The sequence below is a fragment of the Oreochromis aureus genome, linkage group 5 (assembly GCF_013358895.1).
Source record: "Oreochromis aureus strain Israel breed Guangdong linkage group 5, ZZ_aureus, whole genome shotgun sequence".
Taxonomy (NCBI): Eukaryota; Metazoa; Chordata; class Actinopteri; order Cichliformes; family Cichlidae; genus Oreochromis; species Oreochromis aureus.
The window spans coordinates 35,498,437-35,526,372 of NC_052946.1; the positions used below are offsets into that span (position 1 = coordinate 35,498,437).

The window sequence follows — 27,936 nt, forward strand, 5'->3', positions numbered from 1 at the left end:
TAAAGAACAGACTAAAGGGCTGTGTTACCTGTCCGATTTTGGGGCTTTTGTTGGATCAATCCTGGCAGACGAAATTGGTTCTTTAGGCTTTGAATGTGACCTTTTTTTGTCGGGGAAGGAGCCTGAAGAGCAAGTGCATGCATAGATATAGTCCGACTCACCTTAACATACAGCTCAACCACTCTCCTGGAAAGAGGCTGGAGTGTATCCCACATTGTAAGTAAGTAAGAGGAATAGGTGGGTATATTTGTATCACCCTTGCTCTGTGTCTGTAGTTTGGGGGACAAACACAAGTACCTCATCTACCCACGCTTGTTCTGCTGGCACCAATCTGCTTCCATAAGGTGCCTGTTGTGGCGGCAACCCCAGACCCAAAATGATGGACACAAGAGGTGAAGGAAGCCATTAAGCTAAGGAAGAAATCTTATCAAGCCTGGGTGGTTTGTGGGACAGGTACCGGCAGTAACTGAAGCAAAGACTCAGGTAAAGGTGGAGTTCAGCTTTCAGTTAGCCTTGAAGTGATTTTGGCAAACCGTCAGGTGACTCAGAAGGGGCAGTCCTTCCTGCCCACACGCTATACAGTGGGGAGTGAATGCTGCTGACCTCCACAGAAGACATGGTCAGGGGGGAAACCTTCAGTGTTCTCCTGAACCCCAGTGACACTCTCTGACACGCCCCATCAATGTGGCTGAGTTCATAAAAGTGGTTTAAAAAAAAAAAAAAAAAAAAAAAGGTAAGACCCCTGGGGTTGATGCCCCACCTTTATCAAAGCTCTGAAAGCTGTGGTGCTGTTTTGGCTGACATGCCTCAATAGCATTGTGTGGAAGATAGGGGCAGTGAACTCCCCCTTTTCTTTTAGAAGGCTGCAGAGTGTTCTTAATTTTCCTCTGTGGAAGAACTGTTATTACACAAGCTGTAAATGTTATTATGTCATCTAAATAGAAATAACACGCAACCTCCCCCCCCCCATTAGAAATGTGTGATTTATTTATTTGTTATATTTTTAAGTTCTTAAACACTTGATCTGTTTTTTGAGTAAGCAGAAAATCAGCATCACGAGGTGTGCACACACCAGAGCTTTTTTAATCTGAGATATGAGCCGACATTCAGAGGTCTGGAGCCAGGTCAGTCCTGTGCAGGTAGAATAATTAGTCTTTTTTATTTATTTTTTTAAATTGCTTTGAGAGCAGGGTTTGTATGCTACATAAAGATAATTAATTCAGATATGCTTTATGCAGCAGTTTCGTCTCTTGATTAATTAACTGTAAATAACAAGTTAATGATCAATGCAATATTAAATAGATTCTACTGCTTATAAGTATCAGACACATTAATGTTAATGAAATGAACAGTATGCAGGTATTTCAAATGTGTGTTTATCCAGATCTATCCTAAAATACATCTAAAATCAAGAATAAGAGAGCAAAGAAAAATGGAGGAAGGGGGGGGGGGTTATTCCAAAGTGTACCAAACAGGACTTCACCATTGCCACTATTCTGTCAGCTGGCTGTGGGGAGGTAGAGTATAGTACAGTATGGTGGTCTCTGCAGAACTATTATTATTACAAGGATTTTGGTACAGCAAAGAAAATATGACAAAGGAGAAACAGTGAGGATACTGTGTGCTGTATGGAGGAATGGGAAGCTATGTGTTTTTGGCATTCATGTCACAGCCCTTTTGAAAAATGCATCAAAGCAATTGCAGAACTCGAGGGACTCAGTTTGGGCACACAAAGTCGTGACCACCATCCAAACCTCAGTGGTAAGGATGGGGGGAGGGGGAGAGGGGTGCTGCTTATAGTTGAGGGTTTAAAATTCGCTACTGTGCCGCTTAATAATAAAAACGAGCTCTCCACCAAACCATGGCAACACAAATTCCCGTAATTTCTGTGGATGTGCCTCTTAAGTTGCAAGACGTGTGTACGTGTGTGCATGCACATGCCTGCTGTGCTATACAGTGTACTGAAACAATTTGTCAGTGGCAGTGGCTTGTATATTTTATGCCTCCTGAAAAACTTGGAAACAGATTGTGTTGTTTTTCATGCTTACATTCACACATGGCTATTAGCCGAAATGCCTTCTGCTTTAAGAAGAACTCTCTCTTCCACCTTCTGCTCGGAGAAATCACAAATAACGATGGCCCCAGTCTAACTATGACTTTCTTACATGTGCACTGACTGTTAGAAATTGAAATGAGATCACTCGCAGATGGATAATTCCCTGCAGATGTCGTACTCCCCACTTATCTTCTGCTTTGTAATTCTTGGCCAAGACTTCACTAAAAAGAAAAATAAGTTCATCTCTCTGTATGGTTAAAAAGAAGCAAAGATCATGCTGTTATAGTTACAGCTTCCATAAAAGTCAGATTTCAGTCAACATGTGGAGATAGGTCACATGTTAAAGTGACTGGAACTGAAGCCTCACTGGTTTCTCATCAATGCTGGTGTTTACCCCAAAAGATGATGATTTTTTTTTTTTTTTTTTTTTTTTTTAGACGCAAAAAGAAAATTATGATTTTTTTTGGCTTTATTGGACAATAAGTGGAGATAGACAACAAAGCGTTTCGAGAGAGAGGAAAGTCCAAGGTCCCCTCTCTCTGGATCAGTCCTCGAACCTGGACCGGTGCATTCTCGCCACACAGCACATGGTCACCGCCTCACCCACTGCACTAACCCAGCACCCGAGAACAGACTGTCTTTTGTCCAACAGTCAAAACTCTGACAATTTTCTATTACACATGATATAACAACTGCAAATCCTCTGAGCTGCTGATTAACTTCGCATCAATTAATCCAAAATTTGCTCGTATTTCAGATGCAAAGTCAATTTAACAGAATCCCTCATAGTAAACAAATATGTTTAAATGACAGGAACCAGCACCATTTGAATCTTTCAGCAGTTGTTTGGGCATTCCTGTACTGTAATCTTTTTATTACTTAACTGCTGACCAGTAAGTCCATAACAAAATTTTAATTACTGATACAAAATATCCCAAAAGTATAATATCCCAACCTGAGACAAACAGCAGTGATAGGAACTGGGTTAAGCCTCAGTCACAAAGACCTATAGACTGGTCAACGATTGCCTGGCAACCCCAGGTCATTTGGGAAAACTGTGTTTTCCCTGACTGGTTGTAAAGAGGTTTTGATAATGGCCAGGTGGAAAAAAAAAAAAAAAAAAAGGTGCTGCAACAAACAGTTTGCATGGAAGACACTAACGTGTCTGGAAACACCATTTTCTCTCAGAGCTGTTGTTAACTTCAAAAAAAAGTGTGACAGCTTAACAAATTAAAAGCTCTGCCTTGTCGCTGCAATGAACGCAAAAAGGCACAACTTTTAGTTTAAAGTTAAACATTTCACAATTTCTCTACTGCATGTTCCCAGACACGTCACCATCTTCCATGTAAAATAAAGGTGACTGTGGTAACCCAGTAACCTAGTTTTTTGGTGCAGCATTGTATGCCTCTTTGTGACCAGTTTCATGCTAGCAGCTACCTGTAACCTCCCACAACCACTCTGAAACCAGTTGCAGAATGCACATTTTTCTCCAGGCTGCCAAATGATTGCTGACTGCCACCTGTTCAAACTATCATGGAGTTAGTTAATTGCAGCACTAAAACAGAGAGACTAATTAACCCTCAAATTCACTCTCAAATTTATACATATGATTAATTTTGAATTACTGAATAACTAACTTAACAACATAGCTAGGCTCCAGTCCCCCAACCCCCGATCCCAAATTGGATAAGCAGGAGAGAATGGATGGATTTGGATAGTGGAAAGAAACAGGAGTACCAGGCAATTATAGAGCAGCAGAGTCCAAACACAGTCCTAAACACTGCACCAAAGAAGAGTAAGAAAAACTACAAAATAAAGACGTGTCCAGGTTAAACTCGAGCCACCATCACCACACTCTCCACCTCTGTTGGAAGTCTCAGCTGTCTGCTCGGATTCTGCTATGAGATTAGGCTCTGTTTATATAAACCTTTGTTTCCTTGGTAATCCCACTGGAGAAACTCACAGTACTCCAACATGTTAAACTGCCACAAGGAGCTTTATACTGGTGTGCAGTATGCAGAGATGCAGATGCACCTATCAGGCTGTGAATGTCAGTGACTTCTTACTGAACCTGAATAAAACAGAAAAAGCAAACAAAAATAATGTTCATCAAAAACAGTTTTGTGTTTTTAGAAAATATATTCAGTTGCCTGTGTTTGACATAAACAAGCTACTTTTTCAGTGTAGTAGATCCTCAAAGCCAACAAATATAGATTTTACAGGTTTTTCTGAAAGACCCCCGCCCCCGAAAAAAAACCTGTAATCCTTAGCCCCCATAACAACTAATATTTGATGTGCATATTATGTTTTATCTAAGCACACAGGATTAGGTGCATGATTCTGACAGCCAAACATTCTTGGTTGATATCCAATTTAATTTCCCCAGATATGACACTGGAACATAAAGCATCTTACGGTGCACCATGTCTTTGTGTTGTTGTAGTGTGGAAAAGAATAGAAATTCTCTTTTGGGTTTCACACAACTATGTGACACTGCACTATGCTGAAAATCTAGAATGTCAGGAATATTTACCCTTTGACATTACAGCAGGTAAAAGTCACTGTTAATTAGAATTATTCATGAGAGAGCTTTAAGGGGAAAAGAGTTGCAAAATGAAACTAGAAAGCTAACATTATTATCACAGAGTACATTCAATGTAAATTATATGCATTAGAGTAGAGCGTCTGCCTCACTTTCCTATGTGTAAAATTCAATAGCAGCATCACAGTACTGGAAATAGGTCAAATTTTTAAATAAACAGTGTCACAGTCAATCTGTGTTCAATAATGTGCTACAATCACAGGAGAGGAATCACTAACACAGCCATCTATTATTCGGACACTATCCTGCAGGGATCACATGTACGGGTCACCACTTATTTGTACATGTTCAGGCTTATAGTTTGGAAAAGGCTCGTGTGTTCCCTGAATGTGTCACACTTGTGACTCATGACTGCCCTCTACACTCAGAGAAATGAAAGGAAAACATGTTGAAAATTTATAGGGGTTCTGAGTGTCTGCCAGGTCACGAGGTGGATTTCGAGCATGCGTCAAGTTACATGACCTTACCGCAGTATGGTGTGTATTTGTCCAAGTGTGTTTGTTTGTGAGAGGCAGCGGTGGAGAGAGCAAAGCACTGAGAAAAGTAGTGAGTTTCCAAATGTATTAAACCATCTGTAAAATGATGGGACAAATTATTACATGACAAACTTTCTTTTTTTGTTGTGTTTGACATTGTAGTTGTTCCATTTCAAATTTGAACAGATGCATGGCTTCATTTTTTCTCCAGGTTCATATCTAACCAGACTGATCGCACATATATACTTGTTTTAATATACACGATTCACATACATACACGGCTCGGCAACAACATTATAACCATCTGGTTAATGTTGTGTAGGACCCCTTTACTCCAAAGAAGCTTAGCGTGGTGTTTTTAGTTAATCCTTTAGGCCATGGGAGTTTGTAGGCTGGGTCAGTGTCTTGGACTTTTTGCTCGGGTTCCTCCAACCATACCTAAGCTGATTGTACGATACGGTGCAAGGCATTATCTCGCTGGGGGATTATCTGTAGTTACTGTCAGTGTGCAGCTATGTTGAAGTTTGGCGGTTTGTGTCATAATGACATCCAGGTATATGAAATGATTCATGTTTTTCACTTAACCTGTCAGTGTTTTTAATGTTGTGGCCAGCCAGCCAGTGTATATCTATATCTACTGCACATACTGCACAAAAGGAAGTCCAACATCTATCTCACCACACATGGAGGAGTGGCACCTTGTGATTTGAGTGTAGTGGGTGGGTAGTCTGTAGATTTGGATCTCAGGCCTCAGTCACATGGGCGAGAACAGTCGGCACCCATCTGGTAACCGCCAATCATGAGGGAAAAAAAAAAAAAAAAAAAAAAAAGCACATTCCCTGACTGATAGGGATGTGATTCTTGGAGATTACAGTCCATTGCCAGGTCACAAAGAGCGTACTGTGTTCTCCTTGTGATTCCTATGGTCGCTTGGAGATTTCTCATTTAGAAAAAATAAATAAATAAATTTGAAAAAAAATAATAAAAAAAAGTAAAGTTCCAATTTTCACTTTGAAGGTCAAATTATCCATTTCCAGTTTGTGTTGCACTTTTCACAGTTCCTACAGCTCAGTTGCTGCAGAAAAGTTGGACTCTTCCATGCAAAATACACAGGAGCTTCCATCATCTTTCAGCAACCACTTGCCAACTGGTCAAGAAATACATTTTTCCCCCTCATGATGGTTGGTTGCCACATGATTGCCCATACCTCTAGTCTTCTATGACTGGGACTTTAACCTTTTATTCTTGCAACAAATAGACAGCAGATGTTATGAAGAACTTTATGGCTATGTACCAGTATTTTTCCCTACAAAAGGAAATTTTTCTTTTTGCCATTTTTCTAGAAATACAGACACAAGATTCACATCCAGCATTGGGCAGGGTCAAAACTGGAGACAGACCCAGCCCACTGTATCCATTCTTACAAAGAAAATCTCATTAAAAGCCACCCTTTCTCTTAGCTACATATCACCAGTGAGAAACATTTGGATATTGCAGTCTGTCTCTTATTATAAACACTCGGCTTGCAATCTGTTAGGGGGAACAATGGAAGAGACTGATAAGGGAGGGGGAGTATGTATTGACTTTTTCTCTCACCTCTTTCGTCTTAATGCATCTCATTTTCCCCCCCCAACCTCTTTTTGTTCAACACCTTTCCTTCCCCATCAACCTTCATCAATCTCTCTATCCTTGCTGGGTGAAAAATTGCACCCATTACCTTTGTCATGTGGTATACAGAAATAGCATTCTTTTCCACTGACAAGCATCAGGTAAAACAACTTAGGGTGACTCACAAGACTCCAGGACGAAAGCACGAGAGCATAAATCAATCCCAGATATTTCACAACTTTGATGCAGTAAACAAGTTAAAAGTTCAGGAAATGGGGGCACATGTAAAAATATGCAGCGTCCAAGCCGAGCCGTGACACGTGGATGGAAGGATCTGTTATCCTTGTTTCTTTTAGATGCACTGATACAGAATTTCAGGACGAATTAAAACTAGAATAACAGCTGTATACTTCCTCCAACCAGGTTCCAACTCTCATTCTGTTCTTGAGTTATTGCATTGAATAATGAACAGAAAAATGTTTTTGAATAGTGAGTCACAGTGTTCTTGAACTTTAACCACCAAATTATCATCAGGCCAGCCTTGAGTCCAAGTGGATGTTTGTCTCAGACATAATATAAATAAGAAAAAAAAATCAGGATGGCTTTGAGGTCTCAGTTACCCTGACCCATGTCCACCAAAAATCTACATTTGAAGAAATTCCCGTCAAGATAACTCACATTCACATAAATAGAATGGATGAAAAGACAGGTGAACAACCCTGTGGCTGGTGAAGTACGGCAGCTATAATATTTATACTACAGATGAATTAAAAGAGAAACAAAGCTCAGTTTTCCAATTCTGCACCTGATGCTTAGAAAACCTTCAAAGCTGCAAGCATTCAGCTAATTCTGAGACAAAGGGCCCATCGAGCTCAATTTGAGTACTTGGACTTGAGCAAGAAAAAAAAAAAAAAAACTAATGGGGTGGTTTCCCAGACTGGTGTTAAATCAGAAGCTACTTAAACCAGCTTTCTTAGTTGTGGCTTGAAGTAGTATCGTAAGAGGGCTGGACCAGTAAAGCTGCCCTTTCTGTCAGTATAAAGACATTTAACTAAATATTTAATTCCTGAGATATTTTAATATCAGAAAAAGAAGAAAAAAAGAATTTAAACAGAAAGTCTCAGTTTCTCTACAATGCAGGCCAATTCTGGCCCCCAGGCCTTATGTTTGACATCAGTTACCTAGACTTAACCTAGTCCTGGATTATTTAAACAGATTTCCTGAAGAAAGATTGGAGCTACTCCAGGACTAAATTAAACCTCCAGGAGTTCGGTTTAATTTTAGATTAACGTCATTTGTCAAAGAAGATCAATGAGTTACTTGAACTATATTAATGACGATCAGTCAGCATCGCCAGCCAGACAAATTCTTCCTGACAGAAGCAAGACATTTTTATGCAATTTGATTAAATGAGTTCTTATTCGTTAAAGTTGCTGCATTGTCATTATCACAACAGCTGTTTTACCTTCAGCAGTGTGGATGCCGAGCTCCCGCAGCAGTAGTCTGATAATCCAGATGTATTAATGAGTTGCATACAGAGATGATTTTGTAGAATTAGTTAAAAGTAGAACATATTTCATATCAGATGACACAGAAGCAAATGAAAGTTTGCATTTTCTTTTTCAAAGTTGAAAGTTTTCATATACTTAGCGTAAGTGCATATGATCCCTGATCTGATAGTCCTCATCATGTATGTTCTTCAAGGCTGCTGATTCTCTGTCTTTATTTGCAGGTCCTTCATCAGTTTTAGACTCTTCATAAATCAGCAGCAGTTTTTTTTTTTGTTTGTTTGTTTTTTTAAATTCATTGTTATATTCTTCCTCAACATCTGTGCAGAACCTCTACTATCATGTCACCTCAGTGATTTCACAAGAGGAAGCCAACGAATGTTACCTGAAATCGATGTATTCTTCCTGTAGATTCTATAGATTTCTATAGTTTCTTCAGAGCAGTCTCTTATCTGCTGCCATCGTTTTCATTGCCTTTTCTGTTCCAAACGGAACTTTGGAACTTTTAGAGTACAACTCGGTCCAGCCTCAGTCCAGCTCATTCAGATTAGCACAAGTGGTTTTAAGTCCAGGACTCCATAGTCCAGGTTTTAGTAATCAGCAATTAACCTGTGTTTTGGAAAGCTACCTTTTAGGACTGAATGAACTAATGTGGATCCAGGCCTACTGTTAACATCTGAACAAAAACTCATGCTTGTCCCTTCAAATCTGTGTTGACCAGAAACATTATTTCAAAGTAAATCATCTGGCAATTATGAATGTTTCTATCAAATTTCACTGAAATCAAAAAATTAATTATCGGGACATCTCAAACCAACCTCATGAGAGTGGTCTAAGTTATAACTGATATAAAACAGTGCTGAGATGCTTCTTTATGGACCATAGAGGTAGATGCACTGACCACCATATTAGTCTGGCATTACAATGATGACACTAATGTGGCTTAAAATGCAACCACTTTGCTGTATCGCATGATAAATAGCACCTTAAGTAGGTAATTGTAATGACCTGTACATTTTGCAGTGCATAGCATTTTGATGTTAATTAAATTAGGTCGGAAAATGCTGTTAGGAAACCTGTAAGGTCTGCAAGTGCTGCATCGCCAACTAATCAATTGCCATTATCATGTCCGGGACAAAGGTCTCGGCCCAAGGGACGTGTTGGATTCTGCTGTTTCTTCTCTCCTCTTCGCACAGAACAAGGTGCTCTGCACAAGCAGCACAATTTTATGGCCACTGAGGGATGATTTTACAGTTTAAGAGTAATGGCTACCCATAAAAATAGTGGCTCATCATTTCAGAAATGACAATATATTGTGAAACTAGCCAGCACAATGGCTGTATTGTTGGTGTGCTGTCTAAACATGAATCCATTATAGCAGCACTACTGCTGCACCTTCAGGAGGAAATGTCTGGGTAAATGTCTATATCTGTTGCATCAAAAAAAAAAAAAAAAAGTGTTCAGAATCTGCAGATTTGTTGTTGTACAACAAAACACTTTAGGACACAGAGTACTCAGTGAGCCTCAGTGGAAACATACAGTGTCCTCAACAGATGTCATTATGTGGATTAGGACTGTCTCTCCCGCTCTGCTCCCCTCCTCCCTCTCGCCTCTGACCCTCTCATTTATCCAACACGAGGGAGGGGGGGTGGAGAGACGGGATAGACTGGCAACAGGTTTCGCCACACTGGCCAACATACTGTACTTAAGCTAGCAAGCACCTCTTTGTAATAATCTGCAGAGATAGAGAGTCTCTTATATGGATATCTTCATCAGCCTTTAACTGTCAGTTTTTCTTTTTTTGGGTGGATTTGTTTGTGGAAGACTTATAAAGATGATTAAAACCATGTTTCAACATGCGAAGAAACATCCAGGGGTAGGTTCCGTCATTCATTTGTCTTTTATATAGTCAGAGATTTATAAGCAAGGCCTAAACAGCTGACTGTAATTTTAGACTGGTGTTTGCTAACAGTTGCACTTCTAAACTGCAAGTCACCGAAAAAGAGACACAAAACTGAAAACATGACAGTGAAGAATGATAGAAGAAGATACATTTGAAGTCAACCGTATAAATGGCATGAAAAATGTACAACACTGGCTCGACGCTGCTGAGAGCAATATGTTACTTTGCAGCTTAAAGCGTGGCACTAGAATACTAATTTGCAACTACAACTTATGTCTTAAAAATGCAGTAAAATACTGTCCACAAGAAATACTAATGGTATTCATTAGTAACCGAGTCCCTTTCAATTTCACGATGACAGCTCAGTGATTACAGAAAGCTTCAGAAAACTAATAAGTGGACCTTAAAGTCTGGATTCTTTTGTTACGACAATTATAACTCCTTTCCTGATCAACTTGTTTGAAACAAGTACTGTCAGTGTATAATTACTCTGGCATCTTAATTTGCTTTACCAACATAATAAAATGAAAGCAGAAGAAAGACACAGAAGCTGTCTTTTTTTCTGCTTCAAAGCTGTGCTGGGCTGACCCAAATTTGAGGATTGACGTTGTTGGCTTGGCAGTGCACCAGAAAAGTAATAAGGGCAGCGTCAGTATCGAACCCCAGCGAGCATAAAACATTTCCTATATCGGTCAGGCTGATGGTGAAAGGTGAAACCCTCTGCTGCGTGGCTCGACATGAAGAGATCAGCACCGGGGATTGGACAGCTCCCGGCACACGACAGTCTTCATTATTTTCTTGGTGTTTGTTTGAGTGTCAGCGATCAAAGCTGACCTGCTTTGTTTGTGTTTATATGTGCTGCCGCTTCAGTGATGATCTAAGTGAGGCATCTGCAGTAAGATACAGTGTGTGTGCAGCGCACAACGTGAACCTTTTTTCAAGGTTACGCCAAGTTCATCGAGATCTTACTTGGAGAAAAAGCAAACAAAAAACATGCAGCGTGGGCACACTGTGCAGTACACGAGTAAGACAACATGTGCTAGATACACAAGGAAAAAAAGTCTGTTTTAGTTGATGAGTATATGAAAACTGACTACAATCCTACCGACGCTCAGTCGTGATTAAAAAAAACAAACAAACCCCCCCCCAAAAAACTGGAAATACTTACTGGTTTCAGCTCGTTAGCTTACAAATGCAAATCAGCATCTTTAGGTTTCAGGCTATTGATGATCAAACAAGAAATATGGAGAAAATTATGATGAAGCACATTTGACAACGTGTTGACAAGGATTATAAAGAAAGGTGAGAAATCATTTAATCTTAATTGATAATGCATGCAGACGACTAGTTTCATGTTAGTGCATAATTTATTTCTTATTTATTATATTTGGTTAATTGGCACCTTGGATTCTGGGTGATATTTAACATTAATTAAGACAAAAATATTAATAACACAATCAGGAAAATAATCTGCAGATTACCATTTGTATTAACTGACTGTTGGCTGCAAAACTATTCAAACTTCATTTTGACACGTGGGTATGAGAACCAAAAGTCTATAAAATGCTCTGAATGAAAACGAGAGCGTAGCCACGGTGATGTCACTCCTGATTTTTAATGACACCAATACTTTTAACCTATAAAGGCAGCTTATGTAGGGGAGAGCAGTGTGTCATGATTTATGAGATGAATCATCATCAATTTGCAAATGCTGAACACACTTTAATGACCACTAAATCACTGTGATTTTTGCTTTCCGCAATAATTAGTTGATACAACAAAACACATCTTTCAGCTTTTCATGTATTTTAAAACTTTTTTTTTTTGGAGACCTGGAATTTTAATGTGGCTGTCTTCTGTTTTTTAAATGTGCTATAGGCTGTAAACAAAATAGGCGTGACAGTCAACACAAAATATATTTTTTGTGACATTTTTCATAGTGCATAGGTATAGTTTTTCATTTCAAAATTATTTTTTACAGTTCAGTGAGATACATACTGTACTTGCAGGATAGAAGAAAGTATCAATATGATACTAATGCCGGCTTTGGTATCAATTCTACTGATATTTGGATTTAAAACGTAAAACTAGCACCTGAAACCATGAAAGTCTTTACTGAGATCACAAATCGAGTCAGCAGTGGATTCGTTTTCTCAGACTTTTATACAACTGCACTTCATTTTGAAACCAGAACTGTCAAATCCTGCTAACTAAAGCCCTTTTAAAGGCACTTCTGCAATAACTTCCCAAGTCTATCTATCATATACAGTCTGCTTTAAGGTAGAAAATATCAAAGCTTTATCACCAGACTTTCTCCTAATCAACAACAAGGCAAGTGGCAACGCAATCAGACAGAAGACAGATGTCGAGATACAGCTGAGCAGAGACATCCTTCAGTTCAACCTGATCAAACTGTCATCTCTCTACAGCTTGACTAGATCTGTGTGGGCTGCGAACAGCTGTTCGCCAGTGGTGTGACTCTCCCTCTCCATCTTGTATACACAGTATCACACAGTAAAATAGACAGGAAATTTATGCCTATGTAGTGTTGATAAATAGATGCGCCATGGTGAAAGGATTGTCACGCCTAAGCTTTGGGTGTTTAAGATGACACATCACATTTCCCCCCTTCCCCTTAATGTACTTTTTAAATTTTTAAATCCCAGCATCATCACCTCTCAGGATATCAGATAAATGTGTCTGCATAAACACATTCATGACTGTGCGTCTGAGAGCACCCACTGGGTGTGTAAGCTCATTTTGTGCACATTTGTGTGAGTGTATGCGTTAGGTGTGCCTCTGCCTCAGTGTGTGTGTGTTGCCGTCACTCACTGTGACAGGTATAGCGTTATAGGAGAGGCTGGCACACACAGACGCGGCAGCTCCCTCTTCCACTGCGTCCTTGCCCGTTCAACCCAGGCTGACAGTGAGCTGCCTCACACATGGCCTGGTTCTCATGCATATGGAGGAGGGCAGGGAGAGGAAAAACAGGAATAACAACTACCAGTATATGTGTGTGTATTTCACACAGGCTATGTTCATGGTACATATCACAGCCAACCACTTGATGGAATGTGTTTGTTTACCACCTTCTGTCTCTGTGCTCTGGGACTAATGCATCCCTTCTCTCCTCTACTGTCCTTTCCTCAGTTAATCCCTCAATTTTTCTTCATGACTCTGGGCATCACAGGGGCCGCCCTCTACCTGATCCGTCTGGCAAGAGGGCCGCATGTCACGTAAGTTTTCATATTTTTTGTCTGCACGCCGTAGGATTCTTCCACTTTGCTGTTGCTAGTGTGAGTTTACAGGTTTTGAAATGTTGGCTGATTAAAGCTTGATATCAATTTGATCATTTATAACAACTGCCTGGACGGTTTGGTTTTAATAGCTGGTCCCAGTTTTGATCTGGGTCTCTGCTGACATGACATACTCTATTTTAAAATCATAAAATCGGAAAGATTTGGAGTCAGCGAGTGGATGGAATACATAAAATGCTATCACCTCTGAACCCCAATGTCACCTGTACAGATGCGTTAATTTCTGAAGTAAAAAGAACTAAATTTAACCCCTGCTTCTCTTTAAATGTTAATTCGCTATTACTTTCTGTTGCTAAACTCTCTTAAAGTCATTATGGATTTGGTAAGACCCCTAAAATGGTCGATAATAATTCAGTCAACTAAGTATTAATGAATTGGTAAAAATTGTGGCAATAACAACAAAGAGGTTCTTAACCACCAAGGATCTGAAAATTAGGTCCAAATTACTGTCAAATTACTAGTCAGACACTCAGAGTCCATCTTCTACCAAAGCCAATGTTCCATATCACAATTTGAAATAAAGGGATAAAAGTTCAGAAACAACATTTAGCAGGTACCATCTTTGCCCATGCTTCTCCAAATTTCATGACAATCGATTCGGTAGCTGAAATCTACCTCTCAGCTACCTGTTGGTTGAAGCCAAACTACGATCGACAATGTCTTCATGCTTTTAATTTTCACAATCCAAAATCTAATAAATCCCACATGATCATTACAAAAATCAGTGTCTGAAGGGCAGACAAATAAAACCAATAATTTTTGTCACAGAGGAAACACTCCACAGCTGGAAGGAATAGTGGATTAAAATATCAGGATCAGAGTCATCTTCAAGCCTGATGAAGGACACAAGCCATCTGTTGGTCAGGTAAAACAGTTGTTCTACATACGACCAGTGTTGTTGGAGTTTTGACTTTTCCAACTAGTCATCATCAGTTTTGCAAGCATTGGAGAGCTGGTCAAACTTGGGATTACTTTGGTTTTAACAACTATGAAACCTGTAAGCCAACAGACCTAAAGACCCCCTCCTCATGCAGCCTCTAAATTAACAAAGTTCAAAGACCAGAGTTATTATTCTTTCACTTAGTCACAGCCACAAAAGACCCAAATTCAACTCTAACTGCCCAGTTCCTTCTAACATGAGCCTTAGACAATTAAATTTTCAAGATAAAAGGACTTAAATCACTTAAGCCTAAGTAAAGGCTTCTATAGGACAATAATCCAAAGCAGAGTTCACAACATGGCCTATTAAACAAAACAGAAGTTCTCCTCACCTCAGCATCATTAAAATCCACCCACACATGTTCAAACATGCTACCCATGCAAGTTTAAAGTATCTTAGAACTTGAAGTGATTGAACAAAATTGTCTGAAATTACCTTAATCAAGACTACAAACTGTCTCAGCTGAATACAAAAGAGCATTTGCCAAAAAGCAAGTTCTTAAGCACTGACTTTGTATGGTTAATGCCTATTTGCTTGATGGCTTGTGTTTATTTCCAACTTTAAAAACCAAAAGGATATTTTGCCCAGTGGTGCTGAAAACACTGCCACAGAACTGTAAGTATGCAGTGAATTCAATACGAGTATCAAAACAAAGCATAAACACTAAGAATAAGACAATTTAATCAGGTAGCTGCATTAAACTGTCACATTTTAGAACTGCACTAACTGCACTGAACTCGGTGACCGCTCACATACAGTAAATGTGCACTGCTCGTGTCCTACTTTGAGCTACACAAACCCACTTGTTCTGAGGGTCAGCCATAAAGCCTGACCTCATCACCAGCTGCAGACACTAGTGTTGGTGGTAATGGAAAGCGAGGAGGGGAGATATGCTTTCTCTGCCATCGGTCTCTCTGTCTCTTTGTTTGTGCTTTGGCGGTGTGACGTGTTGCCGGAGGGGAGGAGGAGGAGGGATGGACAGTCACAGAGGAGTGCTGTGAAATCCAGACTTTGGTTAATGAACAGAGGAGAACTGCCAAGTCACTGGGATGAGTTCACCTTATCTCATAATCGCTCTCTCTTCTCCCCCCAACTTCTGTCTCCATTCGGCATCCACATATTTATCTCCTTTTGTCTCCGTCCTTCTGTTGCTCTGTCTTTCTTTCCCTTGTTATTTGTTGCATCGTGGTCCGTTACCCTTGTTTAAGTCTTTTTCTCTGCACCTGCCTTACCTTATGCTTATGTTCTGTCTTTGTTCTCCTTTGTCCTCCTCCTCTTTATCCTGCATGCCATGAATCTCTGCACATGTGCAGCCTCTGGGATAAAAACAACAACCCGGAGCCCTGGAGCAAGCTCGACCCAACCTACCAATACAAGGTGACTATAATCCCATCACACACCAAGACCACATTTACACCAATCATGCCAGAAAAGTAATCTAGACAAGAATGGCATTGTTTCACTCATTCACTGAAAATCTCACATTTATCATCAGCTTAAAAATGACCAAAATTGATTCTGACAAACCAGTTCTGGCAAAATGTCAAATACATGACGCTGCTTCCTGGCTTTCTTCACGTCTGCTCAAACAAAGAAAAACAAAGTGTCTCTCAAAAACAAATTAAAGCAGATGGAACCGGGAGCTTTTAGTGGTTTGTTATTAATTTGCCTTACCTCTTGAACAAGGCCAGAGCTCCAGACAAACTAATGAAAATATAAACAAAACTGACCCAAAATAAAGCAGAAAAACAGCCACTTGACAGGACCCACTAAAGAACATTTGGATGATATTTTTCAGAGAAAGAGTGTTTTCTTGGGGCTTGAAGGCTGCGTTGCATGCTAGTGGAATGAAAGTCCCTGCAGACAAAAGGTCAGGACATGGCATGTTTAATTCTCGATAGGAAGGCAAAGGTCTCGCATCGAAATTCTACTGAAGTCCAAACAATGATCATAATGAGGAGGGTGAAGTGAGAAGGAGGGAAGGGACTAGGGGGGAGGTGAGGGTTTTAGTGGCAGACCAATCAAGAAAAATACATGTGGAGAAAATAATCACTGCCAGTGATTTCACGGCTGGAGGTCTGCGAGGCGTGCAGGACACACACATGCACTCGCACAGCATTTATTATCCATGACATATGCAAACTAAGGGTCGACCGATTAGTTTTATCAGGGCCAATGCCAGTAGCAGTTAATAATCCAGAGACTGATAACTGAAATTTGAAATTTAAATCAATTTGCAGTGCATGGTGTCAAATTTCAGAACAACACAAAATTTTAATGGTATTTACAGTGAAAACTGCAAACTTTTTATTTTTGTACTAGGGTGTAAGAATGGATTAATGCCAGAACTGTTTATTTTATCTGAGGAAAAGGTCTCGCTGCACAGTCCATTTTATAGTCTTCTTATACTACATTAGCCACGTTTGCCAGATCGTGCAGAGACAAAAAGGCTGTGCAGGATGTGTATGAGGAAAGAAAGACAGTGCTGGGATATGTGGTAGGAGTGACAGATGGCTTCACATCAGGAATTAGGGGGTGGGATTACATCAGGTACTAGCTCTTAGCTCATTTTTGTTTGCAGTGATGATGGACAGGTTGACAGATGAGATTAGGTCGGAGTTCCCATGAACTATGATGTTTACAGATGACCTTGTGATCTGTAGTGAGGGTAGGGAGCAGCTGGAAGAGAGTCTGGAGACGTGGAGGTATGCTCTGGAAACAAGAGGAATTAAAGTCAGAAGATGCAAGATAGAATTCGTGTGAAAATGAGAAGGAAACAGGTGTAACACTGAAAATGCAAGGAGCAGAGGTAGTGAAGGTGGATGAGTTTAAATACCTGTGGTTAACCATCCAAAGCAAGGGACAGAGGACAAAAGAGGTGAAGAAGAGAGTGCAGACGGGGTGGAGTGGGTGGAGAAGAGCATAAGGGTGGGATTTGGTACAGAAGGACAGAAGAAGTGAAAGAGAAGGTTTGGCAATGGAGATGGAGGAACTAACAAAGAGACAGGAGACCAAACTGGAGATGGGAGGTTTGACAAGATTAGACGTGGGCACATCAGAGGGACAGCTCAGGATGAGTGGTTTGGAGACAAAAATGAGAGAGGCAAGGCTGAGATGGTTTGAACATGCAGAGAGGTGATGGTGGGTATATTAGACAAAGGATATTGAAGACGGAGCTTCGAGTCAGGAGAAAAAGAAAGACCACAGAGAAGATTGAAGATTCATGGATGTAATGAAGAGCAGAGGGTTGGCATGACAGATGCAGATGCTTCACTGTAGCAAACCCTAAAGGAAGCAGTCGAAAGTAGAAGAAAAATCCAAACAACAATGACAGCGTTTTTTTGTTTACAGGAATATGCAGCGACTGAAAGTGGAAAAATGTGTCTTATATCTGTTTTCTAAGTGGATGTTGATAAAATGTGAACACTTTCAGAACACACTTTCACTTCTTCATACTTGTATATGCTCTTATACAGCGGTTGGGGTGCATGTAGCCCATGAACGAAAGTCAAGGGACTTTCACACACTTAATTTAAAAAAAATCAAAACAAAACAAACATATCTGCTACCTTTCCCTTGAAACACCGTTCTGATCACTCACCAGAACTGCTTCACAGAGCTTATCTGTGAAGTAACCTGCAGTGTTCATTGGTTACACAGCACACTGATTGGACAGTGGAATGGAGAGACATGTTTCTCAAGAGCACAGATTGGCTGTGATATACCCACCTCTCAAAGAACCATCCCTTTAAGTTGATTTATTTTATGTGGAACTCAGCTTAAAAACTTAAAGCAAAATGATTTGTCCAGGGCAATAATCTGCCAACCCCTACAGCAAACTGTTGTCCTAAAAGCATCAGTGGGATGAAAATATATATATTAAAAAAAAAATTAGACAGAGGCCACAGTACATGGTAGTGTTTTTTTAATACTAGAGGGCAAAAAGTTCTAGGCTTTTTTGGTTTTTATATTCCCCACTTTTTTTGTAAAATGCTATCCTAAAGACGACACTGATGAATTTAATTTAAGCAAAACAGATTTAAATGTATTCCTCCTTCCTTCCGCAGTTTGTGGCCATCAACACAGACTACAAGAACCTGAAGAAAGAGGGACCTGACTTCTAAAGGTCCTCCAGGCAACTCCAGGGGCACCAAGTTTAGCAGGACCTCCTGCTGTTATCTCACTGATGTGAAACTTCTTTCTGATGCTCTCTAATATACACTGTGAACAAAAATAAATAAAGATCACATGAGACAGATGACTGGATTTTTAGTGTTGTCATAAAATGTGTTGGTTTATCCAACTGACATACACAGCATTCAAAAAAATCTTTCAGTGGACTTTAAATATAAACATTAAGGTTTTTTTTTCTTAAACGGCTTAAATAATAAGCACGAATCAATCTGTGATAGCTTTATCATTTTTCTTTCTTGTATGAGCACTTTAACCAGGAGGTCAAAGGTCAGGGTCTTACTCTGAAAATCATCTCTGAGGCTGGAAGTGATCCAGCCTATTTTCTTAAAGCTGCACATATCAAAATTTACAATGTTGATATGTGCAGACTTTTCACCCTACTCTGCTTTACAACATAAACATGCTTGAGACATAAACAATTAAGCAAGAGTGTGTTTCATGCCTTCTAACCTTTCTAACACACTAACTTAATGATGTGAGATAAAATAAAGTTACATAATGCCAAGCTGTCGCCAGTTATCTTCTTTTTTACCAAGTGCTTTGCATCATGCTTATTGTGTTTATGCAGATTTATTTCACATCATGAAATGGAATAACACACCAAAAAACACAGGATCAGCAACTTCCTACTACTTAAAACACACACACACACGAATCACATCAATAGGGAGCTTCTGTCAAACAAAGACCTTATGATGGCAACAACAATTATTTATAATAATAATAAAAAACTGATGAGCAATTTAAGATACACTTAATTATGCACCAGGGATTCATAGATGAGAAACAATGGATGCCAAAAGTAGATGGAAAAAAAAGAAAGAGTGGACACAAGTGCCCTAAACCTGCATTCTTTCTAGTGGCCAGCAGGAGGAGACTCTTCTCGATGTTGATTTTATAGCAGTCACCTGACCCCATCACCATAAGACAATAAGATGGAATCAGTCTGCTATCAATTGGCAATCAGTTTGCAACTGAATTGGTTCAATTTGTAAATTAATTGTAAGAAATCAGTCATCTGTTCTGTTGCAGATCTGTTTCCATCGCCACACACACACACACACACACACACACACACACACACACACACACACACACACACACAAAATCATATTAAACAGAAACTATTAACATATGCAGAGACGAGCCAGAACCTCACTGTTGTTCAAAAAATTCCTCCATAAGTAGTGACATGGTTACTGCAGGATGGCAATTTAACTGCAAAATGACATAAGTGCTCTGCAACTTGCTTTTATAGAACATAACTTTATATAAAATTATATTCCCAATATAACCAGAATAGATCCAGCTGCAAAGAGACATGCTGCACAGGAGTTGCAGATCAACCAAAAATGACTGCAACGTGTTAGCAATCCATTTGCATTTATAAATTAGATGGCAATTAGAGCAGGGCGATATGGCCAAAAATATTTATCACGATATATATTTGAAAATTTGCGATAACGATATAACTGACGATATAATTGATGCGAGACAAAATACAAAATACAACTCCACAATTTTACTAGCGCAAAAAAACCCCCCATCCATTTATTTTCACTTAAACAAGCAGCTGTTTATGTTTATGTGCATTAAAGCTATATAAAAATTTAACAGTGCAAATGCAAATTCCTTGCTGAAAGTTTAACCAAAAGGCATTTCCAGTAGAAATGGGCTGACATATCCTGAGCATAACCATGTATAATATCCACTGAAGTTAAAAAGAAGTGCTTTGCAACATTAAACTGCAGTGTGCCAAATAAAAAAGTCAAATACATATTTTTCGGACCATAAGGTGCACGGGATTATAAGGCACATTAAGCGAAACAAAGCAGTCAGATAAATCAAACTTGATTCAACTCATTCTTCTTGCTTCCTCCACTTCCGTACCATTGATTCATTAATGCTGTATTCTATCACAGCTGCTCTATTCCCGTGTTGTTGCAGTATATTAATGATTAACCTCGTATCGTGGATGGATTATCTCAGTTGTTCTCCTGACTTAAGTTTGGTCCATTTACAGCATCCTGCCATGCGATTGCATTTGTCTCTAACCATCAGGAACCTTCACGTTAACTTTTATCGAGTGGAAAAGTGTTAGCATTCATCCTGCAGCTTCACTGTTTATGTTATGCTAGCATAGCTGTGTCCTAGCGATCACGTAGCACATCATTATATACCAGCTAGCCCAATTTCAGTAACCCTACAAACGCCACTGCTGTTTAGTTTTCTGTCTTCACTTATGTTGGAAGCGATAGCAGAGCTGTACGTTTGAATTTTTTCAGAAATCTCTCCGTCAGAACATGCTATATCATGCTTAGGTAACTAGTGAAACTAGCGAGCTAACTCTTGCTAACTTCCTGCTAACCTCTAACTCCGTTAAATGTAATAAATTCTGTTTTCATGGATGCCTGGATGTTAAAGTTAATTGTTACACCTGGTAAAGCAGCAACGCTGATCGTTTTATTAAAGATGAAAGAATTTAGACAGTTTTTAACTCTCAGTGATGCCGCAGTGTTTGTTTGACTTTGGGATCTGAAGCAGGCAGAGTTTAGGACCCAGATTACTCCCAGATTTACGAGCACCTTGGTCTGACAAATACAGCAATAACAACGGCCGCTTGCATGTTCTACAAAAAAAAAAAAAAAAAGTGCTTTGTTGTGTATCTGACAGACAAACACCAAACCACTTCCACATCACTGAAGTTGCACTATTTTTACAAACCAATTCTGGTTCATCCGTTTCACTCAACAATCCGCTTTCCCCCTTCTCATTCTCCGTTGCCACCGTGCTTTTTCGGCCATGTGCGTATGAAAACAAAGGCACTGCGCATGCGCGTTTTACCCATATTCTATCGCGATATTTCATTTTCTTATCGTTGCCTAACATTGTACCGGTATTACCGTGAACGATATAATATGGCCCAGCCCTAATGGCAATTGCTTGCAAAAGTCAGTCTGAGTCAGACCATAATTGTCTGGAGACAGGTTGCCGACCCGGTGACCAGTTGGTTACCCCATCTATTTGTGATTGACGGCAACAGCGAAAAAAAAAAATATCAATGCAATTACTGAACAGCCACCAATTTTTCCTAGTCACAGGTAGGGATGGGTACCGGTAATGGCACCGGTTCTGACATAAACAGTAGTAACCAGACTGAAAAGCAGCGCACATTTCGGTGCTTTTTTTTCCTGAGATGTCATACACTTTGGATTCTAGCCAATACTTTTACCTTTGCAAGCGTAGTAGGCGGGCCCAGGTACGTACGTTCTTTTAGAGCAGAGCTACAGATTAAAAATGCCCAAGGCGAAGCAGTCAAAGTCTGGCTGTACTTCACAGGAAAAGATGCAAACTCAGCAGCCTGCAGTGCTTTAAGGTGATACTGTGCAAAGGAGGTAACTCCTCAAATCTGATGAAACACCTGGAGACGTATAGCATTTTGTTAAAAGCCGAGAAATGCACCGTATTTGATAGCTTGCTGCGAGACCTCACACCGTGCACATCTACTGCGGGTCGGTTGCCTGTTATTGGACCCGGAGTTAGCAACATCCCCCAAGAACCCGAAGAGTAGAGTCCTGGCCCCTAGCCCTGCCAGTGTAGCAGAATGATGACAGATGATGATGGCAGCAGCAGCCGTTCTTCTCTGGGTCAGTAGCTTAATGTTGTCCGTGTGTAATTTACGTTGAGTAGGCTAACCACGTTATTAAATTAATGCATGTAAGGTGAACTAGCAAACACCGTCGTAGTTACATGCGGCTGTCTTCTTGTTAGATGGCAGATGCTCCCTTCACCCTGGCCAAAAAGGCTAAAATGACCAAAGAAAAAGTGGAAAACAGCTAAACATGAGAGGTTTTTGGACAAAGTTTGTGTTTTTTCCATTGATTAAGCACTGCTTCCAGCCAAGAGTGAGACCATATATGCCCTATAGCTGCAGAAAAGGCTAACATTGTTATTTTTTTACAAATAACCAGCTGAACATAAGAGGTTTTTGGACCAATTTTGTGTTCTCCATTCTTTAAGCACCGGTTCGATCATAGTTTAAGCACCGGCACCATTTCAAAAGTACCGGTTTGGTACTGGTATCGGATAAAACCTAAACGATACCCATCCCTAGTCACAGGAAGTTGCCTTTCTATTTTAACTCTAAAACAGGTGATAAAGAAAAGCAAAATCGAGTCTTCAGTTCATAAACCAGTGGGTGATGTCATGGCAGATACATCTATCTTTTATAAACATGGTTTATGTACTGACAAACATGGGATTGGGCAATTTTTCCATGTCCATTTGAAGATGTACATTACATTTAAATGTCTATATCTTAAAAATACCAATCAGAATTAAAAAGAAACATAATCATATTTTCACCCAGCTTTAATTCAATTTCAGGGATTGCTACAAAAAGCATAAGGTCCAGGGTTGGTTATTTAGTTATTAAGCAGAAAATTTTAAGAACAGCATTCACATATAGGAAGATTTTAACACAGAATTCCACTCACGCTATTGGCGGTAATTAAAAGGTGTGTAATATTGTTACATAGACTATAAGCTTCTAATATTTGTAGCTGACTTTTCTATTGAACTTTTTCATATTCTATAAAAACAAACAAACAAACAAACAAACAAAAAAACTTCCAGACAAAAAATAATATTAGGCTCATCACTTCACAAATCTGCGGCTGATTGGATAAGTAAGCCACACATGGACACATGCTGAGAAATGAAGTTGCAGATAAAGAGGACAGAAATAGAAATCAATCATGAGAGACGAATGTTTGTGTGGGTCACTGAGCTCTCTTAAACCAAGTTTCTGTCCCAGAAAGATGCCGTCCAAAGACACAAATCATTCAACCGTTTGATCACTGCGTGTCTGTAAAAGACCAAAACAACATTTTTTTTTTTTTTCCAAGGTATGGAGCAGGAAAAGGACACTCAGAAGCAGTCGTTTCTACAAATATGTCTCCTGCTGGCACAATTCTACTCTCTCGGAGAGTTCATTGAATGATGAATGTTTTGTGTCTGTGTGAGTTTACATGTGCGCGTGCCCTCGCTCAGTATCACTGGCCACCTGACAACATAAAATCCCGCTCTAATGGCACACAACCTGTCTCAATGACAGACCCCTGGGTTCTTCTAATACACTGCTTAATAGACAATCTATGTTCCAGACCCTGCATGGGTCCATTTATGTGAGTGTGTCTGTGTGTGTGCAGCTTTTAAACAGTAATATGCTTTCTCCAACAATGTGGTGACCTGCCCTGTGGGTATTGTCTGTTGCTGGGTATTTTGTGTGTGTGTGTGTGTGTGTGTGTGTGTGTGTGTGTGTGTGTGTGTGTGTGTGTCAGATGCACAAAACCTGCTGACAGGTAATCAGCTGGGCCAAAGTATCACACTGGGGCATAATCGCAAGGTCACACACACAGACACACACAGGGGGGACAGTTATTATCCAACCTGAACAGCTTCACAGGTCGCCGTGATTGCACTGCCTCTTTGTGCTAATATAAAACTAACACACAGAGGCGAGAGCAGCTCACTATGAAACAACTTACTAATTAGGAGTAAAAGCTTCCTTTTATAATCTATTCTGATGCCATTCACTCCCTCCTTATTTACTTCAAATATGACTTTTCAAAAACATCACCTGCACCCTGTTCCTTCACAAACATCATTTTTAAGCTCTCATAGTCTAATAATACGCTTTCCTTGACTGCTTTTTAGCTATTTTCCAAACTGAACGGAAGTCAAGGCAACACTGCTATTTAAGGAGGACTATAGAGCTGAATTAGTATATTCATACGGCTTCAAAACTCAGTGTCAACAAACCCTGGCAATCCTTTTCCATAACTGCAAACATGAATGCAGACATGCAGCCCCAATCAGACTTCAGAAGGCAATGAACTATGGCAGTGTGTGATTAAGATCTCTGCTTCACAAACACAGGTAGTGCTGCTTTTCCACCACATAAGTTGATGTGAGAGCTCTCGTCAGCAAAAGAGAGGCAGAATGAGAGAGACTTATGAAGACCATCTCCTCCTCGATTACATCGTCTCTGAGCAGATATTTTTAGATGAGGATTAATTTTAATGGCTGAGATAAGAAGTAAGTTGTGGGTGGAGAAGGGACAAATAAATAAGTAAATAGGACATGCCGCAAAACAGGAGGCATCAGTGGTGGTGGTGGTGGAGGGTAATGTGGCAGTTGTTGCGAGGCCCTGGGCAGATCCACTGATCTAGCAGAGATAGAGAGGCCTTTCATGTTTTCTCCCAGAGCTGGAGTGGTGTAAAAATCAAAGAGAAAACCAATGTTTGTCTTTAACTCCTCTCTCTCATGACCTTTCATAAAGGAACAGGTTGTCAGTTTAAATGCTGCATTTCTACTTTTTTTTTAGTTTCTAAAAAAAATAAAAAATAAAAAGGCCAAAAAGTGAATAGAAAATGGATATAAATGAGATTAAAAATTAAATAAATGTTGTTCTTATATATAGTTAGGCCAGGCATGTCCATAAGAGTTCTCAATGGGTTATGTAATTCCGATTTTTAGTAAATTTAACTACTGACAGACCATTTTATAGCAGAGATCTTTACCAATATTCGAATGCATCCAACTTTATAACAAGTATCATATCATCTGCAATCATACCAGCATGAATGTTATGTAATAATATCATTATTATAGCAATACCATCCGTTTTTGTTCCCCAGTGTGCACAACAACGATCAAACCCAGGCATGTCTGAGAGTAAGTCCTCATAACAGCCTCTGATGACAATTTAGGACCTAAAAAGGAGCCACTTCAACAACCTCTAATAAATCTCAGTACTTCAGGTCTCCACCCAGCAGTCCTCCTAAAATGTGAAAATATACTTAATCCCACCACATTCTTGCAATCCCGCATGGTACAGTTCTGATGCTGGACAAGGGTCAGCATGGACATTCTCATACGCACCAAGGTGCAACAGGTTTGTTGGACTGTTGGCCACCCATGACTCTGTTGTTGGCTCATAGGATGTCCTCTCTTCTGCCATTTTACTTTTGGTAGGTACTACCCACATGTAGGAGTGGGCAGTATACATATAACAGTATACGGTACAAACGATATGAATTTGGCCAAAGGTAGAGATTTTGACATTACCGCTCTACCGTGATAGCGCATGTTGATGGTGTCATCAAGTTGCACCTGTTTTGGTCGAAAGCATTGCAGCGGCTGCAAGCATAGGGAGGAGGAGGAGGTGCTCATACCAGTGCGACGTCGGTCATATGCACCTGGTTTGGATTTAAGCAGTTGGATGTTAAGCAGAAAAATATCATCTCCAAATTATGCCAGCCGACAGTAATAGCGAAGAGACAAAGCATGTTTTGGAATATGAGGAAAGGCAAAAACTGTGCTTCCTCCACTTCCGTACCATTGATTCATTACTGTTGAATTTTCTCACAGCTGCTCTATTCCCATGTTGTTGCAGTATATCAATGACTAACCTCGTATTGTGGCTGGATTATCTCAGTTGTTCTCCTGACTGAAGTTTGGTCCGTTTACAGCATCCTGCCATGCGATTGCATTTGTCCCTAACCATCGGGAACCCTCCTATCAACTTTTATCGAGTGGAAAGAAGAAGAAGCAGCAGCAGCTAAACGCGGGATGCACAAAAAGGAGTGAAGAGGCTGAAGCTAACGCCACAAAACGGGCAAAACATTTTCCATTTATCTATGTAGTGCAGCAAGCACTGTCAGGGTAATAAATGTAACAAAGTGCTGTGAGGAGTTAGTTTCTAGGCGTTTGTTGACATCCCGTGTTTAGCTGCTGCTTCTTCTTCTGCCGCTAATTCAAAAGCGCTTTACCGCCACCCGCTGGGCTGGAGTGTGGACCATGACGGTTTTAAGGCCTGGATATTTTCTTAAGAAAATCCCTGTGACATTTAAAAATGTGAACATCATTATCTCACCCATACTCTTTTGTAAAATCTCTTCAAACATTAACTGAACACTACTTCTCTGAAAAGCCCTCATTTAGCTGACTACTAGTGAACTTCCGGCGCCCCCCGTGTGCAGCAGCCTGTTACAGCAGCTCTGCTCATTCTGAGTTTCTTTTCCTGCTGTGACAAAACAAATTTCCCATGTGTGGGACTAATAAAGGTTATCTTATCTTATCTACAAATCACTTTTCTGTACTACAAATATGAAGTAAGCCTAATCGTTGAGTCACTTCCGGTATTTCAGACAATCCCTTTCCGTCAAGAGCCACTTGTTAATTTGTTGCGGACTCGTTCATTTGTTGCGGACTTGTTAAAGTGTTTTCGGAAATGTTATTTTGTTGTCAATTTTTTTATTTTTTTAATGTAAAAGTGTTTTCGGAAATGTTATTTTGTTGTTGATGTTGTAAATGTGATTTGCACTTCCCAGCCACCGTAAAATACGGTATACAGAAGGAAAGTGTTTTATCGCAATATACATCATTACTGCACATGCTTCAAATTATACTGCAGTATGCATTTTAGGCCATATCGCCCAGCCCTACCCACATGCAAACAAAAAACACCACTTGAAACCTCAATAAGATGTTCTGATTGCTCTAATCAGAGTTTTCATATGACTACCATCAGTAAATAGAAGTCTCGGTGAAAGAAGTTGTATTTATCAACTTCACAAAACAATGCCAGTAAGAACAAGTATTATTAAATAAACTAAGTGTTTATAGAGACACAATGTTTTGAAATACTTTTGTCTAAAGGCAAAGAAAGCCTTCCCTGTAAAAATCAACAAAAACAGGATTTTATTTTAATGTAAAGGAACCAATACAGTTAAACCTTTAAGCATTTTATTCACACGCATCAGCTGGTGATATATACACATGATTTTGTATTCCAGTCTTTCCTATGTTATAAGAACATCGCCTACAATGATGTGTTATTGAGAAGTGTGCAGAGCTGACCTTTATAACATCACAAAACCACAACACAGTCGAGCTGCTTGTGAACAAAGCTGAAAAGAGAAAGCAGAAAATGGCACCTCCCACCAAAAATACGACAATGCACAGGTAACATCCGCCTTATATGAAACTCTGAATATGCCAGCAGCAACTTTATAATGTGGTGTATGAGAATAGCTCACACTGTGTGAAAAGCAGGACAAAGAATTATGCTGCATTGGCAGTCTGGTTCCTTGAATCCCTCTTTGCTTTAGGAATGAGAACCGCTTCCACTGCGGTAAGGGTGAAAACAAAAACAAACAAAAACAGGTTTCAATTACTGGCTCCCTGCTGCAGGTGTGGGAAAATATTCGTTTATTTAAGGTCAAGGTAAAAAGGAGAAAATGTGTGTGTAAAATAAGTAACTGGTT

The 27,936-nt window shown here is 39.8% G+C and overlaps 1 protein-coding gene across 1 annotated transcript; it reads left to right on the forward strand.

Annotated features, from left to right (window-relative positions):
- Positions 1-9,942: 9,942 nt before the first annotated feature.
- On the forward strand, positions 9,943-18,610 carry LOC116320707 (cytochrome c oxidase subunit NDUFA4). The gene is made up of 4 exons (XM_031740375.2): positions 9,943-10,126; positions 13,304-13,389; positions 15,724-15,787; positions 18,478-18,610. The coding sequence occupies exons 1-4, from the start codon at positions 10,085-10,087 to the stop codon at positions 18,532-18,534; spliced, it is 249 nt and encodes an 82-aa protein (XP_031596235.1). The 5' UTR covers positions 9,943-10,084; the 3' UTR covers positions 18,535-18,610.
- Positions 18,611-27,936: the final 9,326 nt, after the last annotated feature.